The following is an 18,906-nucleotide window of genomic DNA, read 5'->3' on the forward strand; positions in this document are numbered from 1 at the left end:
AATACAAAGATTGACTTACTGGATTAATTTCGATATCATATAAGCTCCTCCTGTTTGCTTTGGTTTCATGTGTTGCTCATTGTTTTTTATTTATGTGTATTTAGTATGATCGTCAGTTGGCCTTTGTTTTCGTTACTACAAAATAATGTGTGCCGAATCGATGATATTATAATAAGTTGTATGAATTTGAAAACCTCTAATAAATTGAATGTGTTTGTAAGTCCGTATCGTATCGTGGATTCAAAACTTATGAGTATCTATTAATTCCATTAAAAAAGCAAAGTGATATATTAATTGCAAATTTACTACCACCCATTATATAAGTATGCTCGTTTTTGTGGAACTCGCTAATAAAATGTGAACTTGAAAGTCGCTAATAAAATGTGAACTTGAAAGTCGTTGAGCGGGGTCCAAGAACATAGCTCAGTGGTACCCAGTAATTCCAATAAGGAGGAAGTGAGGGGTTCAATCCACGCCGTAAGGGTTTGTAAGATGAGCCGGATGCAAAAAGAAAATAAAAAAAAAGTGGTACCGACGCGCAATTGTCTTTGTATTCGTATAAGAGCAGTGTTGTCCACGCATCTGCGCAGGTAGCTTAATAAGCAAGCAGCTTGCCGTCCGTTAGATCGTCATCTCTACCGTTAAATTATATTTGTTTTTATCCTTGAGCTTTTTCTTTACTTCGTCCAACAACATCTTTTGTTGTTCATTAAATCCTAGCCCCTCTGTTAGCTTTTCTTCTTCGATTCAACCTTAATTAGAATCCGTTCAATTACTAAACATCGTTGTTAACTATTATTTGGATTCAGAATCCTGATAATGCATGCAAATTTATCATAAAATTGGTCAATTAGCCCAATAACGATAATTTCTGGTTGAAAAAGATATGTAAAAATTCATACCGTTTAAATGGACGACAATGTAAAAATAACCAAGATGTAAACAGTTTCATCCTACCCATTTTTCAATATTTTTTTATTTTATTTTTTATTTATATCAGGATGCATCCAATTTCGCCCTCGCTATTTTTTAAATTTAAGTAAGGATGAATCCAGATTCATTCTTGCTATTTTTCGGTGTCCATTTCACCTATACTAATTTTACTCATCAATTAGAGCCATGTTTTAAAAATATTTGGACAATTGACCCAATTTCTCCAAATCTATGTACACATGACATTAGTTTTGCATAGGATTCCTAAATATATGAACTTTGCATCATTTTGGAGTAAGCCTCTGGGGCTAAGTTAGTCCCCACGTGTTATTCTATCTAATTTAAGAAAACAGATTATGAACATACTCTTTATTTTTAGGGGCGGACTCCAAAGATGGTTTAAGGCACTCCATACTTATGTTATCTTCGTTTAACTACACTTTAGTTACGTAAGATTTCACTTTGCCTGCACCCGAACAACAACTCTAGAAGATGATCCGATCAACTAATAACAACTACTATTTGCTTTTTACTACACATACTTTCTCAACTAATACTCATCCACATTATCTACTTTGAGCTTATTGTCTTGTATTTTCCACTATAAATAAGCAGTAACATTTATATGTTAATCCACAACAAATACAAACATTTATAATTTATCTAGCTAAGTTGTTAATTTCTTCAGTAAAAAACCTATTCAGCTGATCATGGGTTCTTACAAGGTTTTGTTCGTGTTGTCTTTGATCATTGCAGTTTCATCAATGAACATCAATTTCAGCTCCGCGGCTCGTCATCTTTTGCAAGCACCAACCCCTCTACCAGCAGTTCCTGGAATACCTGCAATTCCTACAATCCCCCCGGTTACACCAATCACATTACCAACTACTGGTCCAACTATATTGCCTACTATTCCAAATTTGACATTACCTCCTTTGTCTTCCATTCAACAAACAATTGCATCTTTATTCCCTAATGGAATCCCTTTCCTCAACCCTTCGTCACCTTCTGCAACACCAACTGCATCGACGACCACCACTACTACTAGTCCTTGATTTTGATTCTTGTAATACATCCGTTTATTTCTTACTACTACTACTAGATTGTGTTATTTTATGTTTGAAAAAATGAATTATTAATTGGGTGTTATCTGTTTTACTTACATGTAGCCTATATACAATACTTATTTACCAGATCTTGTTGGGTGCAGTTGTTCCTTATTTTTTTTATATATGCTTGTTGATTTGTTGTGATTTTCTGCATTTCTTGAACTGCGATAGTCTCTTTGGGGTGGGGTTGGGGCATTTTTCCCCCTACTAAATTAGAGAAATCGTAGAGAGTGATCCATGATCAGAATGAAATTAATGGGTACATTCTATGAATTATTTATAGATAATACTAATTCTCAGTTGATGATGTTCTCCTAATAGTTGCAGCTAACTATAGTTATAAGTCCATCATTTTGTTGCAACGTAGTAAGTAGGATGAGCTCCAGTTGACAAGTATCTTATACATCGATATAATGAGTGGGAGCTCAGCTCCTTTTTGATCCGTAGAAGCATATAAACAAAACTAATGCAAAGTAGGAGGAACCAAACAATGATACGTTTTTGTTTATGTTGGGTATTATTGTTGGGTGCCTCCTGCTATCAATTGTTTTTGTAAAGAAGAAAACATAGCCATTTTCATGATAGATTTAGTTAAGAAGATGTTATGAATACTGATACTTATAGGTCTCGCTGTTGTGTATCTAAACAAACATTAATTATTGCAAGATGGAAGAAAGCCCATGACATTGCTGCTGGCGTAAGTTTTGTATGGGTAGCAGATTTGTGTGGTTGTAGGTGTAAGTCCCATTCCTGTAGGTTAACCGAATTCTTGAATTATTCAATAACTAACTTTTTCTTAGTATACCAATTTCAAATTCTTATTTATTTTTTTTCTTTTTGATTTAAACGGTTAAACTTTTATGGATAAAAAATAAATTAAAAGAGAAAATAAGAACAGAAGCGCCTAAGTGCAACAAAGATGGAAGACCATCCAGAAAACCCAAACTCACAGCCTCAGTCAAAAAGATCAAGCACAGCACAATTTGGAGCAAAGGTACACAACACACGAAGCTAAAAACAAATTTTCGATATGAAGTAGAAAATAAATAAAGTTTCATTGAAACCGTTTCACCATCTAGTACGGTTGGTCTTGGGTTTTGCCGGGATCAATGAGAGCTTTGGCAGATACCTGGCACACTCAGCACTTCTCTCAATCAGGCAACTACATATGGAATTTAATCCCAGCAGCTATCGTTCACACAATCTGGAAAGAAAGAAATTGTAGAAGGTTTGAACCTACACACCTCTTCAAAACTGATAATGATCTCATTTTGGAAGTCAAAACTTTAGTTCTAATTTGGGCTGAGGCTGCAGGTCATAGGGTTCATCAGAACTGCTCCTACACGGTTCTGTCTAATTGGGAGGCTTTGGTTTTGTAACTTTCTCTTTGTTTGTAGCGTAGCTTGGTTTTTTCTTTTCTTCTTCTATCCTTGATAGATTTGCATATACATTCCTCTTCTTTTAATAAATCCTCCCTTTCAATCAAAAAAATACGGTGGTTCCCATCGTAACGCTAATGAAAAGATACTGTTTTTGGGTCTAGCATGTCAACTAGCTTAGAGTAGATAAATTTAGGTTGGTAATTTAAATGCTTGCATGATCCTCACTGAATTGTGTCTCCTATCGTTATAATCTAGCTCGTTGTAATGTTATGGTCCACAAAATCTTTTCACCACATCACCTCGCATTGGCATGGAATTAATAGCCAACAGTTTCAAAAATAAAACAATAATGCCATGAAGGCTGAGCACTATGGAGACCTAAACCACCCCTTCGCAGCCAAATGCTACATCAGAGTGAAAAGGAGATATGGCTGTGAAAATGTGAAAGTTGGAGAGTTGGAGTGCTAATTCATTGAGCTATATGCTTCTAATTTGTTTGGGTCTCCAACGGTGGACCAACTGCAAAAACCAACCAATGGATGTAAAAGTAGAGGGCAGCGGTAAACAAAACTGTTGCGAAAAGTCCATCGTGGGGGTAAAATGGGTCTCCAACCGTAGTCGAAGATATCACTGTTGGAATTTTTGACATGGAACAATAAGTCCCCGGATTATCACCTTTTTTTAGCCCCTTCCCGGCCAACAGCTCGCAGGCTTGTAAACTTACCAAGAGAACCAAGGAGAGATATGATTATTGCAAACACTGGAGCTGAATAACATCTTCCCAGCAGTTTAGATCGACCAACTACTGATTTTTTAGTTATGGACTTGGAGACTCCATCTTTAGCTCATTATAAAGGAAGAATCCAAGGTATAGAAATAAATAGTATGAATTAACCGATAAAACGGTATGTCTTCAGAAATTACTACACATAAACCGATCGACCAACCTACCTACTTAGATCCCCAACACAGAACCGAACAAAATATCGTTATACTTATTTAATTGGGAAGAACAACAAACAAATGTCAGCGATGAAATTAGTGAAATTTTGTTTTTTACTTCAAAACATTTTGGCATGGTATCAATATTAAAGCCGAAAAAGTGTTTTTTGTTTGAGCAGTACCCATCTGTGATCAGTTTCAACATGGTCTGTTTTTTTTTTTCTTGATAGTTCTGAGATGCGTGTTCTACGGTATTCATAATATATAAACATACACAGTGGGATTTTGGTTAACTTACTCGTCAACAACATCATTCAAAAGATTCCATGGAAAAAAGACATTGCTTAAAAGATATTGGAATATATGGCACGTAGGCTAACTTGATTATTGGACTACTACTACTAGTCCTTGATTTCGATTCTTCTTAATACATTTGTTTAATTAATTACTAGATTGTGTTGGGTGATTTTTTTGGTTGATTTGTTAAAAGTTCCTTCGTTTTATGTTGGTTGATTTGTTAAGAGTTGCTGCATTTCTTAGTGAAGTGCGCAAGTCTCCTAGCTGGGCAAAAATAGAAGATGCAAAATTTACTAACTTGAGAAAATAATACAGAGGGATCAATGATCAGGATGAAATAAATGGGTACAACATGGAGGTGGAGGTGAAGGTGGAGGAGGGGGTGGGGATGGAGGTGGAGGTGAAGGTGGAGGAGGGGGTGGGGATGGAGGTGGAGGTGGAGGTGATGGTGGAGGTGGGGGTTGGGATGGGGGTGGAGGTGGGGGTGGGATGGAGGTGGAGGTGGAGGTGGAGGAGATTTACAGCAACACTGATCATACCATTTATACCAAGGTCTAGGATAAGATTCACCACCTGCAACACACTCCTTCCTGGCCATTAAAGCCCTACATCTCTGCATTCTTGCTCGCATTTAGGTTTATTAACGGACTCTGTTCCATTATCATGGTTCAAAATAAGATTCTCTTGTCCATCCGTACACATCTCATACATATGTGGCCATTCGCCTTCGAATTCTGATGGTGATTGAGGAGCAGGAGGAGGAAGGGGTTGCGATGGGGGAGAGGATGGTGATGGTGGTGAGCTTCCGCAACAACACTTGCATCTTATATCGTTCTGTAGACGACACCCATATTTTACTGGTGGAAGTCCCAATATCGAACACTGTTCATCACACCAATTCTTACAAAATGTGCAAGTTGAACCCCGAGGAATTGGTGCATGAGCGGTTGAATCAATGTAGATATCTCCAGGAATGCAAATGCTCTTCCAGGCTAACGCCATCTCTACATTTATGCCAATCATGAAGTAATGTTATGTTGTTATATTGTTCTAAGTCGTAAAAGTGACCACAGAATAAATTTTAGATTTGGATCTTCGACCAATGGTGGTCACCCAACATTGATCTTAAATATCCAGATTCGAACTGTTCAAAAACTAGAACAAACACTTCAAAATGGATCCTAATATTTTTCAAACGTAAAGCCTAAACATGTACATCTTTCAACCGCAAAGTCCTTATAAGTACTCCCTCCGTTTCAAAAAAAGTAAGGTTGTTTAGTATGTAATTTGTACATAAAATCAGCCTATCTTTTTAAAATGGAAGAATATGTGATTTCAATACTCGAATCAACTTATAGCTTAATTAGGACCCTTGACAGAAAATGCAGCTTCTTGGAACTTAACAAACTGGTCCAAATGCCAAAGAGAATCTCTAGATATTTGGTAGTATACACGCAATAACTTGATTCATTACTGTAGCCGTATACACGCAACTGTTCTGAAAATTAATATTAACAAACTGATTCCTTGAAGCAGCATTACATTTCATTTCATTTTCTCTACTTTATCTTTCAAAAAAAGGTGAAATTAATTTGCATAGCTAATTAATGAAGGAAATAGAAAACTTACCAAGAGCACCAAAGAGACATATGATTATTGCTAAGACAGTACTGCTGGAGCTGAATGCCATCTTCCTCTTCCCAGTTTAGATCGACTAACTAGTGGTTTTTGCATATGGATGTTGGAGACTCCATACTTTGCTTATTATAAAGGAAAAATGTCTCCGATATTAAAAGTAATATATGCATCAGCTGTTTGAAGAAAATCCCTGGTGTAAATATAAACTCACAATTTCTTTTACCCTTCATTTTGTTAGTCCAAATGTAAACGATTTTATGTGTATACTGCCTATACTTACCTGAATAGTAAAGTCATTTACGACCAAATGTGTACCTAATTACCGAAGAGAGTACCAAATCTCATATAAGATAAAAACACTTTCAGTTTATCTTGTATGTGTTGGAGAAAATGAGTTATTTAATAAATGATTTTTTGGTCTTGGTGTGGTTTGATCTCATGACCTAAGGGTCTAAGGATGCTCACTCATTTTTGAGTGAATGAAATGGAACCTTTAGTCCCACATAGTGGAAAACTAAAGAGGTGCTCCACTATATTATCATGTTCTCATGGATATGTTATAAAACAATGTGGGTGGAGTGCGTGGGGCGAAAAATACATGTTTCGACCCATGCCCATGCGCACCAAGTCCGTGTCTACTTGAAACTAATTTATTTAAGAGTTTTATTTATGTTTTTTTTTTTGTGTTTAATTGTTTTACAAGAAACAAAACTCGTTTTATAAGAAAAAACCTAAACCTAACTTGATTTGCAAGTTAATTTTCCTATAAATACAACTCGAAAATCTCTTTTCAAAACACACAAGCAGCGACCATCTCTAGGTCTACTTTTCTTCATCTTCTTGCTTTTATTTTCGTGCGGCGTTTTACTTCCATCCCCGTTGCTGAGTTTAAGAGTGGGTAACTTGTATTGTGCTAATACAAGTTATATCGGGCAGCCTTATCCTGGACACATTTTCGCACGTTGGGGTTTAGCATTACTTTAGAGTATACCCGCGAACTAATATGTTAAGGGAAACTTATTGAACCTGTGATTCTGCCCTCATCAATTTGTTCGTGGTAGAGTTGTTTGATACGGTTCTTTATATTTTTTGTTTGATACATCTGACGTTTCTTCTATTGTTGCAAGACTCCAAAAATCTTAACACATTCATATTCCTTGTAACAATGGGAAAGAACGACGTTGAAAGACCACAGAAGTTTAATGGAAAGGATTTCAAGAGATGGCAATCCAAGATGTTGTTTTATCTAAGCCATCATGAACTGGATTATGTACTTGTTCCACATGATGAATTGATGAATGCTGAAGCTTTAACTGAGGAGGTGAGTATAACAAGGTGTAATTTTCTGGCGAAAAATCATATCATGAATGGTTTGGAAGATACGATGTATGATTTTTACAATGCTAAAGAAAATTTCAGTGCATGCTTATGATTTGTGGACTGCGTTAGAAGCAAAGTATCAAGCGGAGACTGCAGGGAGCAAGAAATTTCTGGTGGCGAAGTTTATGGACTTCAAGATGACGAATGATAAACCTGTTGTTGATCAATTCCTCGAATTTCAACAGATTATTAATGAGATTCTTGCTGAAGGTATGGTCATTGATGAGACGTTTCAAGTATCTGCGGTAATTGAGAAGTTACCAACTTCTGGTCTGAGTACAAGAAAAAGCTAAGACATGAAACTGGCGAGATCAACATGGTTGAATTAGGGAAGAAATTCAAGTGGAAGAGTTGCTGTGCTCCAAAGATAAGAACGTGTCTTCTGCAAGGGACATGAGTAAAGCTCATATGACTGAACATAGATCTTCCAAAGCTGGAAAAGGTGAGAGTAACAATCGTAACTCTAAGCGTGGTCCTCCCAAGAAAGGTATGTTTCGAAAACCAGAGTCTAGCATTACTAAAATTAAGGGTGCTTGTTATGCGTGTGGAGTTACTGGCCATATGGCAGTTCACTGTAGACATCGTAAGGACAAGAAGGATATGCTAACTTGGTTGAAAAGAACAAGGATGAGTTTTCTGCTGTAGTGTCTGAAGTTAATTTGGTGACCAATGTGATGGACTGGTGGGTAGACTCTGGAGCTACCAAGCATGTTTGTGGGAACAGAGACCTGTTCACCTCCTACCAGAGGGTAGGGGAAGGCGAGAAACTCTATATGGGTAACTCATCTGCATCAGAGGTTGCAGGAAAAGGAAAGGTCGGTCTGAAGCTCACATCTGGCAAGACTCTCACATTGAATGAAGTTCTTCATGTTCCAGACATCTGCAAAAATCTTGTTTCTTGTTCTGTTTTAGATGATAAGGGTTTTAAAGTTTCAATTGAGTCTGGAAAACTTATAGTAACTAAGGGCAATGATTATGTGGGTAAGGGTTATAAGACTGGGGTCTTTACAAACTTAATGTAACCTGTCCTGAAGTGAAATTGAATGATTCTTCTGCTTACATGTGTGTGTCATCGAATGTTTGGCATGGTAGACTTGGTCATGTAAATTACAAATCAATGCATAAACTGGCTAGCGTAGGCTGCATACCCAAATTCACTTTAGATAAAAGTCATAAGTGTGAGATTTGCGTAGAATCTAAGCATGCTAAGAAATCATTCAGGAAGAATGTCCAGAGAAACACTAAACCCTTAGAATTGATTCATTCAGACGTAGTTGACATGAAGTCAGTTCAAACTAGAGGTGGTAAGAAATGGTTTGTCACTTTTATAGATGATTGTACGAGGTACTGTCAGGTTTATTTGCTTAGAGGGAAGGACGATGCCTTAGAAGCCTTTAAGATATATAAACGTGAAGTTGAAAACCAATTGAATGCTACCATTAAAACTTTTAGGTCTGACCGTGGTGGTGAGTATCTAATTCCTATTGGAGATTTCTGTGAAGAACATGGCATAATACATGAAACTACAGCCCCTTATTCACCTCAATCCAATGGTGTAGCTGAACGTAAGAACCGTACCCTTAAGGATATGATGAATGCCATGTTGATTAGTTCAGGATTACCTTCGAATTTGTGGGGGGAGGCTATCCTCTCAGCCAATTACATCCTGAACAGAGTACCCTTTAAAGGATCAGATAAAACTCCATATGAGTTATGGAAAGGTAAACAACCATCTTATGATTACTTCAAAGTGTGGGGGTGCTTGGCAAAGGTGGCCATCCCTCCTTAAGACAAATAAGATAGGACCCAAAACCGTTGATTGTGTTTTTATAGGGTATCCTGAGCATTCTAGTGCTCATAGGTTTATGGTTGTGAGTTCTGAAATTTCTGACATAGGGTTGAATACTATCATGGAGTCTAGGGATGCTGAGTTCTTTGAGAATGTTTTTCCTATGAAACGTGATTCTCGAAAGAGATGTTTAGATGATCCCCTAGAATTTCATCCAGTCAGTCATTACCTTTAGAGGAAGATGAACCAGAAATAGAACCTAGAAGAGGTAAAAGGGTTTTAAAACTAGAAAACCTATCCTGGTTGCATTACATACCTAGCCGAGTCTGATCCTCAGACTTATAAAGAAGCCATGACTTGTCCTGAAGCTCCGTGGTGGAAAGAAGCTTCAATTAGTGAAATGGATTCCATTCGAGAAAACGGTACTTTTGAACTTGTAGATTTACCTCCAGGGTCTAAGGCCATAGGTTGTAAATGGATTTTCAAGAGAAAACGTAATATAAATGGAACTATTGAAAAATACAAGGCTAGGTTGGTAGCGAAAGGCTATAAACAGATAGAAGGTATAGACTTCTTTGATACATATTCACCAGTAAGTAGAATTAGCTCCATTAGGATGTTAATTGCTATAGCTTCTGTCCATAACCTACAGATACATCAAATGGATGTAAAGATAGCGTTTTTGAATGGTGAATTAGATGAAGAAATTTATATGGAAAAACCCGAAGGCTTTGTAGTTAAAGGTTGTGAGAAGAAGGTTTGTAAACTGAAGAAATCTTTGTATGGATTGAAACAAGCACCTAAACAGTGGCATGAGAAATTTGATCATGTGATGATTTCTAGTGGTTTTAGAATTAATGAATCTGATAAGTGTGTTTATACTAAAATTGTCAAGGATGCCTGTGTGATTGTATGCTTGTATGTTGATTATATGCTTACACTAGGTACAAACATGGATGTTATTAATACCACTAAGAAAATGTTGAATGAGAACTTTGACATGAAATACTTGGGCCCCGCTGATGTCATATTAGGGATGAAGATTAGAAAAACTTCTAATGGCTATAGTCTGAGTCAGTCTCATTATGTTGAATCCATACTTAAGAAATATAATTAGTTTGACTGTAAACCTGTTTGCACTCCATATGATTCTTCTTGCAAACTCATGAAGAATAAGGGTGTAGGTGTTAACCAACTTGAATACTCGAGAGTCATAGGAAGTCTGATGTTTTTGATGAATTGTACGAGACCAGACATTGCTTATGTTGTGATTAGCTTAAGCAGGTATACTTGTAATCCATGGCAGAAACATTGGGATGCACTTAATAGAGTGCTAAAGTACTTGAAGTACACAATGACCTTTTGTTTGAATTACGAAGGGTATCCGGACGTCCTTGTGGGATTTTGCGATGCGAAATGGATAGCAGACTCAGAGGAGTCTAAGTCTACGAGTGGATATGTATTTACTTTAGCAGGTGCGTCTGTATCTTGGAAGAGTTACAAACAGACATGTATAGCTCGCTCAACTATGGAGTCGGAGTTTATTGGGTTAGATAAAGCAGGAGGGGAGGCCGAATGGGTAAGAAACTTTTTAGAAGATCTCTAGCATAGGCCTGTGCCAGCTATATCTATACATTGTGACAACAAATCTGCAATAGGTAGAGCTAAGAATAGCTTCTACAATGAAATGTCTATACATATGCGTAGAAGACATGATTCTTTGAAATTACTAATCTCCACAGGCGTTATTTCCATAGATTGGACAAGGTCCAAGGAGAATATCGCGGACACTTTGACGAAAGGTTTGCCCAAGGAGATAGTTAGTAAAGCATCGAAGGGGATGGGGCTTAGGCTCAAATAATTAAACTTGCCATGAAGGATACTCAACCTTGCTGACTGGAGATTCCAATAACAAGGTTTCGAATGAGACAATTAATTTATGGTGTGTAAAGGTAAACACTATCAGAGAATTTCATTCTCTGTCCCTTCCCTATGGTGTTGATGTGATAGTGTGACTGCATGTGGAGGATGACTTTTAATTAAGTCTTATTGAGTTCTATAGTTTCAATTTAAGATTGAAGTGGGGTGTAGCAGTAAACACTCTTGATGGAACTCACCAATCTGAATGAGGAAGTGGGTCGCTTCCAATGAGAATGGAGCCGATTCTCTAAAGCATTTTGAGAAACATGATATGTCCAGGGCCAAAATGGACAAAACGGCACGAATTTAGCAACACTTGGAGCATATCATGCATGGATGTTATTAGAATTACACCAAACGCTAGCAGTTCAAGACACAGTTCACTGTCTAGATAGTAGTTCCGGTAACTTCTCACTAAGAAAGGTTCAAGACCTCATGGACACCTTTGCCTAAATGGTATTTTCCGTACTATGATTTTTCGTTTTTTACCGAGATTTCATTCATGTGGGGGATTGTTGGATAAAATGAGTTATTTAATAAATGATTTTTTGGTCTTGGTGTAGTTTGATCTCATGACTTAAGGGTCTAAGGATACTCACTCATTTTTGAGTGAATGAAATGGAACCTTTAGTCCCACATTGTGGAAAACTCAAGAGGTGCTCCACTATAATACCATGTTCTCATGGATATGTTGTAAAACAATGTGGGTGGAGCGGGTGGAGCGAAAAATACATGTTTCGACCCATTCCCATGCGCGTGTACCAAACACCAAGTCCCTGTCTACTTGAAATTATTTTTTTTGCAAGTTTTTAACTTGATAAATAATTGATTTAAGAGTTTTATTTATGGATTTTTTTTTTTGTGTTTAATTGTTTTACAAGAAGCAAAACTCGTTTTATAAGAAAAAACCTAAACCTAACTTGATTTGCAAGTTAATTTTCCTATAAATACAACTCGAAAATCTCTTTTCAAAACAGACAAGCAGCGACCATCTCTAGGTCTACTTTTCTTCATCTTCTTGCTTTTATTTTCGTGCGGCGTTTTACTTCCATCCCCGTTGCTGAGTTTAAGAGTGGGTAACTTGTATTGTGCTAATACAAGTTATATCGGGCAGTCTTATCCTGGACACATCTTCACACGTTGGGGTTTAGCATTACTTTAGAGTATTCCACGGACTAAGGTGTTAAGGACAGCTTGTTGAACCTGTGATTCTGCCCTCATCAATTTGTTCGTGGTAGAGTTGTTTGATACGGTTCTTTATATTTATTGTTTGATACATCTGACGTTTCTTCTATTGTTGCAAGACTCCAACAGTATGAACTTCGGTAACCTATCTAACATACTGGTGTCTCTGTTAGCAATCATGCAAGCGTGCTGGACTAGTCTATAGGTTTGGCTAGGACATTGTAGTTGCAGGAAATCCTACAACCACATCCATTCAATATTATGTCATTATCTAAGTAATCATGGTGAAAATCATTTGTTTATTAATCAAGATCTTAAGATTGAATACAAAATATTACAAAGACTTTACTTGCTCTCCAAATAAACTTTCTCTCTCCTAGTTTTTTTGTCTAACACTCACCTTAGAGCTTCTCCAATGGTTGTTGTATGTATTTCCTATGTGGCAACACAAACAAGACATCTTTATTCCAAATTTTCAGGTGAAAAAAGAATTCATCTCCGATGGTGTTGATTGTGATCATTTTCTTATTAAATGTAAATTTTATGTTTAGTAATTTTAATATTTTACTAGATCTAAAAATGATTATTTATTGTATTAAAATTAATTTTAGTAAATAAAATATATTTTTAATTAAAAAAAGCTGACTAGGATGGTAAACAATGCCAAGGGGAATGTGAGAAACAAGACATTCCCCTTGACATTTTCTACCTAAAGTCATGCATATATTGATTTATGACATCCGCGTTGGAGAATGATTTTAGAGAAAATGGATGTGCATCCTAGGTGGATTTTGACATTTATCTCTACATACATGCCATTGGAGAAGCTCTTAGAGATCTCCCTCAATACACAGTTTCCTTCCCTTTATATAGGCTAATACATAGTGGATGACAGCTAATAGATCCCTATTTTTGGAATCACTGTGCGTTACAATCGCTCATGTACATTCGCTCAACTTCGCACATTTTACACTTTCGCACAGATCATCACACTTTACTCGTAACTATGCTGACATCATTAAATATGTCATCCTAATTTTAGTATATGCGATGGTCTTCGCTTAGATTAGATGTCCTTTACTTCGCATTCATAATGAATATGCGATATTTCACTCGTACAGACATATGTGTTAAATAAAATCTGTTAATCGACTTATAAAACAGTCTGATTACTTATAAGGAATTTGTTTTTTCCTCTCGCAGCACCATTGCCTACCATTCTGCAGCTAATGATGTCATCAAACTACTAGTTAAACCATAGTTATCCTTGATTTTATTTTGGTCGTATTTTTAATAAACGAAATTAAGAAAAAGATCAATTATGACAACTATTTTTAAGGGAAATCCAAAATATTGAATCGTCGTCTGTATTAGCTGTATTAGCGGCTCCCCTAATAGCCATTAATCTCACCATTGTTTATATTGTGAATCCTCTTGCAAAAATGCGAGAAGAGCATTATCAAGACAAATTGATAACGATTATTTAAGGATGAGTAACTTCATTATGTCTTAAAGAATACGATTACATGAGTGTTATCAAGTTACAAGCATGAGAAGATAGGTACACGCTAATTCTTGTTCCCGGTGCTTTTTTAGATTAAGAGTAACTTCATTATGCCTTAGAGTTCTCTTAAACCCATGATGTTGCTAGGTCTATTATGATCTAGAAGCGCAAAAAAAATCCACCACTTAACATTATATCCACCTAGTTTGATCCACAACACACAACAAGATATCGTTGTGCTTATTTTTATTAGTATCTCATTTTTTAAACGTGGGTGCTGAACTTGAGCTCATGCAAGAATATATTTAATTGAGAAGCAAAACAAACATAGAAATTTGTTGTACTGCATCTGTGTATACAATTATTTTCAAGTAACAAAGACAAAAGGCATCTATCAAATTTGTGAATTTTTGTTTTACTTCTCACAAGCTTTTGAATAAAAACTTTTTCTGATTTCTTTTTTCATCCTTTTGCTACAGCCATTTTGGCGTCATATCAATGTATCAACACCCAAAAACAAGAGCCAAAAAACAGCTTTTTGTTTTAGCACATATCTACCAGTTTTAACACAACAATGATAGGTTGACGGTGGAAAATACTGGGGATAAAACCGTGAGAGACAACAGGCGGGACCCACTTTACACCAACCCTGGCCTAATGCTAGAATCGCTGTCCTAGTGGCCCTCGGATCTCTCCACGGTTTTTCCCACGGGATATTTGGGCGTAGGTGTAGCATTATCCGTTTTAACATGGCCTGTTTTTTTGAAAGTTCGAGATGCGTGTTGTATTGTATTCATACACGTGGAAAGTGGGATTTTTGTTAACTTACTCATCAACAATATTAAAAGGCAGATCTAACGAGAGCCGACCAAAAAAATTAACTGAGCCACCAACAAATTGGAAGAAGAATCTTTAAGTAAGTGGAAAGACATTGGATAAGATTATTGGAAAACAAAAAGTAGAACTGTTGGGAAAATTGGCATCCCGAGCGTAGCGGAATTACAGGATCATAAAGGGTAATTGGTGATTTGAATCAAACATGGGACACATAATAAGAGAGACAGAAGATAAAGAAGAACACACAACACAAGATATACGTGGTTCACCTTTACAGGCTACATCCACGGCCAACACCACCAGAAAAACTTCCATTAAATCAAAGACCATTACATGCTCTTTCCGCAACCCAAGACAAGACAAAGAGTTAACAAGACATACCCGAGAACACTATCTTTGAAACCACATAAATCAATTCTCTAACCATTCCTCAAACCAACCTCGTGTCTTCTCTTCTACACGGTCTTCATAACTGCTAGTAACAGAGGAGAAATATGGAAACACTAGAAACTAGGTTTAGGGAAAAGCCCCAAACCAAAACACCAGAACGCCAAAATCCTCTCTCTACAAGTTTTTCTCTCACACCGATATTGACCTTCACGGTAGCACACGATCCTCCCTATCAAAAAGACCAAAATCCTAAGTACAAGGAATTACCACTCTTCTATGTTGGATCTATACAAACCTACAATTCTAATCCTATATATAGAGAATCAAACTTGGCAGTTAAGAAAACTTTACTTTGGAAACAAATTTTCCTAACTTGGCTCCTAAGTTCCTTAAATTTAGGAACAAGTTTATCCAAGGTAGAGTTGAACCAAAAATCAAATTGTTGACCACCGACTAAACTTACGATTCTCCATCTCGGATCATGCTTTTAAGAATGAGACGATCACAGGAAAAACACCTCCATCTTCTACCATATTTTCTTCACCATATCTATATACCCGTAGAATTACTTTGAAGCTCGAACATGAACTTCCATCTTCATAGAACCATCTCTTCGACCAATATACCATGAGATTGATAAAAGTCTTCAAATCATCTTCTACATGAAGAATACTTATGAAACTGGCCACGCTTCACAAACACCATGAAAATTTTCTAATCACCATCAATGAATCCTTGCACAGACTCCATCATTGATCACCCAGAGAACCATCCAGAAGAATCACCTATAGCTCCACCTAACCAGTAAGATAACAACATATTGAACTCTAATCCAGAAAGGAAGAATTAGATCCAATATCATACTCCAGCACATGTCATGATTACGTGTATCTGAAACAAACCATCAGACATCTCCACTGTGATTAACAGGCTTAATCCTTTGAGCGATTCCCAAATACATCACCAATCTGACATACTTTTACCACCATCACACCCAACATACTCGCTCAGAATATATACCGTGCGAACGCCCATATTATTGTGGTACATGGTTCCAATATCCGACACATTCTTGATATTACGTGCAAGCCATCAAGAATACTTTAACATAGACATAAGAACATAAATCTATAACATCTCGTGCATAACTTCTAAGCGTTTCTGGACTTGCTTCTGCATGAGACCTCACAGCCCCATCCTTTCTTCGAACTTTGTAACCCCTTCTTTATAGTGTATGGTTACTAACACCCTTTAAGAAGTATATATCTATTTCATCCCATTCGGCCTTATTTTGCATCCCATACTATATCATAAAACCAGAACGAAGAACATAAACTTCTACCAAGTTGAACCTCCAGTTTGTAAATCACATCACAAACTGATCTTTATGTAAACATCGGTTGAAACATTATCTTCAATATATATTTCTCCACCAGAAAAATATACCATCGTTCAATTCTAGGTTTAATCTCACCAGCCCGTCCTTACTCTGATACCAATTGTTGGGGAAATTGGCACCCCGAGCTCAGCGGAATACAGGATCACAAAGGGCAATTGGTGATTTGAACCAAACATGGGAGACATAATAAGAGAGACAAAAGATAAAGAAGCACACACACATAACACAAGATATACGTGGTTCCCCTTTACAGGCTACATCCACGGCCAACACCACCAGAAAAACTTCCATTAAATCAAAGACCATTACATGCTGTTTCCGCAACCCAAGACAAGACAAAGAGGTAACAAGACATACCCGAGAACACCATCTTTGAAACCACAGAAATCAATTCTCTAACCATTCCTCAAACCAACCTCGTGTCTTCTCTTCTACACCGTTTTCATAGCTGCTAGTAACAGAGGAGAAACATGGAAACACTAGAAACTAGGTTTAGGGAAAAGCCCCAAACCTAAACACCAGAACGCCAAAATCCTCTCTCTACAAGTTTTTCTCTTACACTGATATTAACCTTCACGGTAGCACACAATCCTCCCTATGAAAGATACCAAAATCCTAAGTACAATTAATTACCACTCTTCTAGGTTGGATTTATACAAACCTACAATTCTAATCCTATATATAGAGAATCAAACTTGGCACTTAAGAAAACTTTGCTTTGGAAACAATTTTTCCTAACTTGGCTCCTAAGTTCCTTAAATTTAGGAACAAGTTTATCCAAGGTATAGTTTAACCAAAAATCAAACTGCTGACCACCGGCTAAACCTACAGGAACCAAACAATAAATTTTGACGACAAAAATACTTATCTTTTCCACAACTCAGCTAGAACAAGATACCAGAGAAATAGGGTGGATCCCATTAAAGACAAAAATTGTCAATGACTGAATGAGAGATCTGTCATTGCAAACTGTTTTACTGAACATTTTAAAGGCATTGCTTCAACTTCTAATCTTGTCTTAAACCATGATATGATAAATCTCATACCTAGGGTCATAAGTGAGAGAGTGATAATATTAAACTTATAGAAATCCCAACACCTCGATATATAAAGAGTACTCTTTTTGAAATGGAAGGAAACAAAACACATGGCCTAAATGGTTTCCCACCAAATTTCTTCCAAGATAATTAGGAAACTATTGGGCGTGATATAATTAAGATGGTGCAAAGTTTCTTTACATATGGATATCTTCTAAAGGAGATAAATTCCAATTTCATCTCTCTAATACCCAAAGTTTTGTTTCCAGGCTCTCCTGTTGATTTTAGACCCATTGCCATCTGTAACACAACTTACAAAATCATATCATATCTAAGTTAATGGATAAAAGAATGAAACCATTGCTACACAAAATAACATCTCATTACCAGTCTGCTTTCATTCCAGGCAGAAAATAAATGATAATACAATGGTGGTTGATGAAATAATACACAATATGTGAAGTAAAACAAATACTCAAGGCTAGATGGGTCTTAAGATAGACATGTCAAAAGCTGTTGAAAGAGTTGAATGGAATTTTCTATTAGTTGTTCTTAAGAAAATGGGTTTTTCTAAAAAGTGGTGTGATCTTATAATGCAATGCATATCAACTACAAACCTTGAGATTCTGCTAAATGGAGCCCCCTTTGAGTTTTTCAAGCCTACTAGAGGATTAAGACATTGTGACTCCTTATCCCCCTACCTATTCATCATATGTATGGAAATACTTTCTAGAACTTTAATGCATGCCGAAATGGCTGGTAAAATACATGGCATATGTTAGCCACATGTTATTTGCAGATGATTGTATCATATTCTACAAAGCTAGTAAGGAGGAATCCCAGTATATCCTATTAATTCTTAAGTATTTTGGCATCTGTTCTGGGCAAATGATAAACCTAAACAAATATGAAATCTTTTTTAGTAAAGACACTCATCCTAATAATTCCTTTAACTGATACGTATCTTGGGTTTCCCCTGTTTACTAATAAATCAAAATCAAAGTTTTATATCCTATCATTGTCAACCTTAAAGGAATATTGGCAGGATGGAAAGGAAAAATAATAAACCCTGTTGGAAAGATGGTCATCATCAAACATGTGACTTTTCTAGCCAATTACCAAATAAGTACTTTCATAATACCAAAACCAACCATAGGGGAAATG

The 18,906-nt window shown here is 36.6% G+C and overlaps 2 protein-coding genes across 2 annotated transcripts; both read left to right on the forward strand.

Moving 5' to 3' along the window:
* Positions 1 to 1,643: 1,643 nt before the first annotated feature.
* Positions 1,644 to 1,988, forward strand: LOC113352767 (classical arabinogalactan protein 5-like). The gene has a single exon (XM_026596544.1). It carries the CDS (start codon positions 1,644 to 1,646, stop codon positions 1,986 to 1,988), a length of 345 nt encoding a protein of 114 aa, XP_026452329.1.
* A 973-nt stretch (positions 1,989 to 2,961) lies between these two features.
* LOC113352768 (cold and drought-regulated protein CORA-like) lies at positions 2,962 to 5,221 on the forward strand. The gene is made up of 3 exons (XM_026596545.1): positions 2,962 to 3,036; positions 3,122 to 3,356; positions 5,022 to 5,221. Exons 1-3 carry the CDS (start codon positions 2,962 to 2,964, stop codon positions 5,219 to 5,221), a joined length of 510 nt encoding a protein of 169 aa, XP_026452330.1.
* The last annotated feature ends 13,685 nt before the right edge of the window (positions 5,222 to 18,906 follow it).

This window comes from Papaver somniferum, chromosome 2, assembly GCF_003573695.1.
Source record: "Papaver somniferum cultivar HN1 chromosome 2, ASM357369v1, whole genome shotgun sequence".
Taxonomy (NCBI): Eukaryota; Viridiplantae; Streptophyta; class Magnoliopsida; order Ranunculales; family Papaveraceae; genus Papaver; species Papaver somniferum.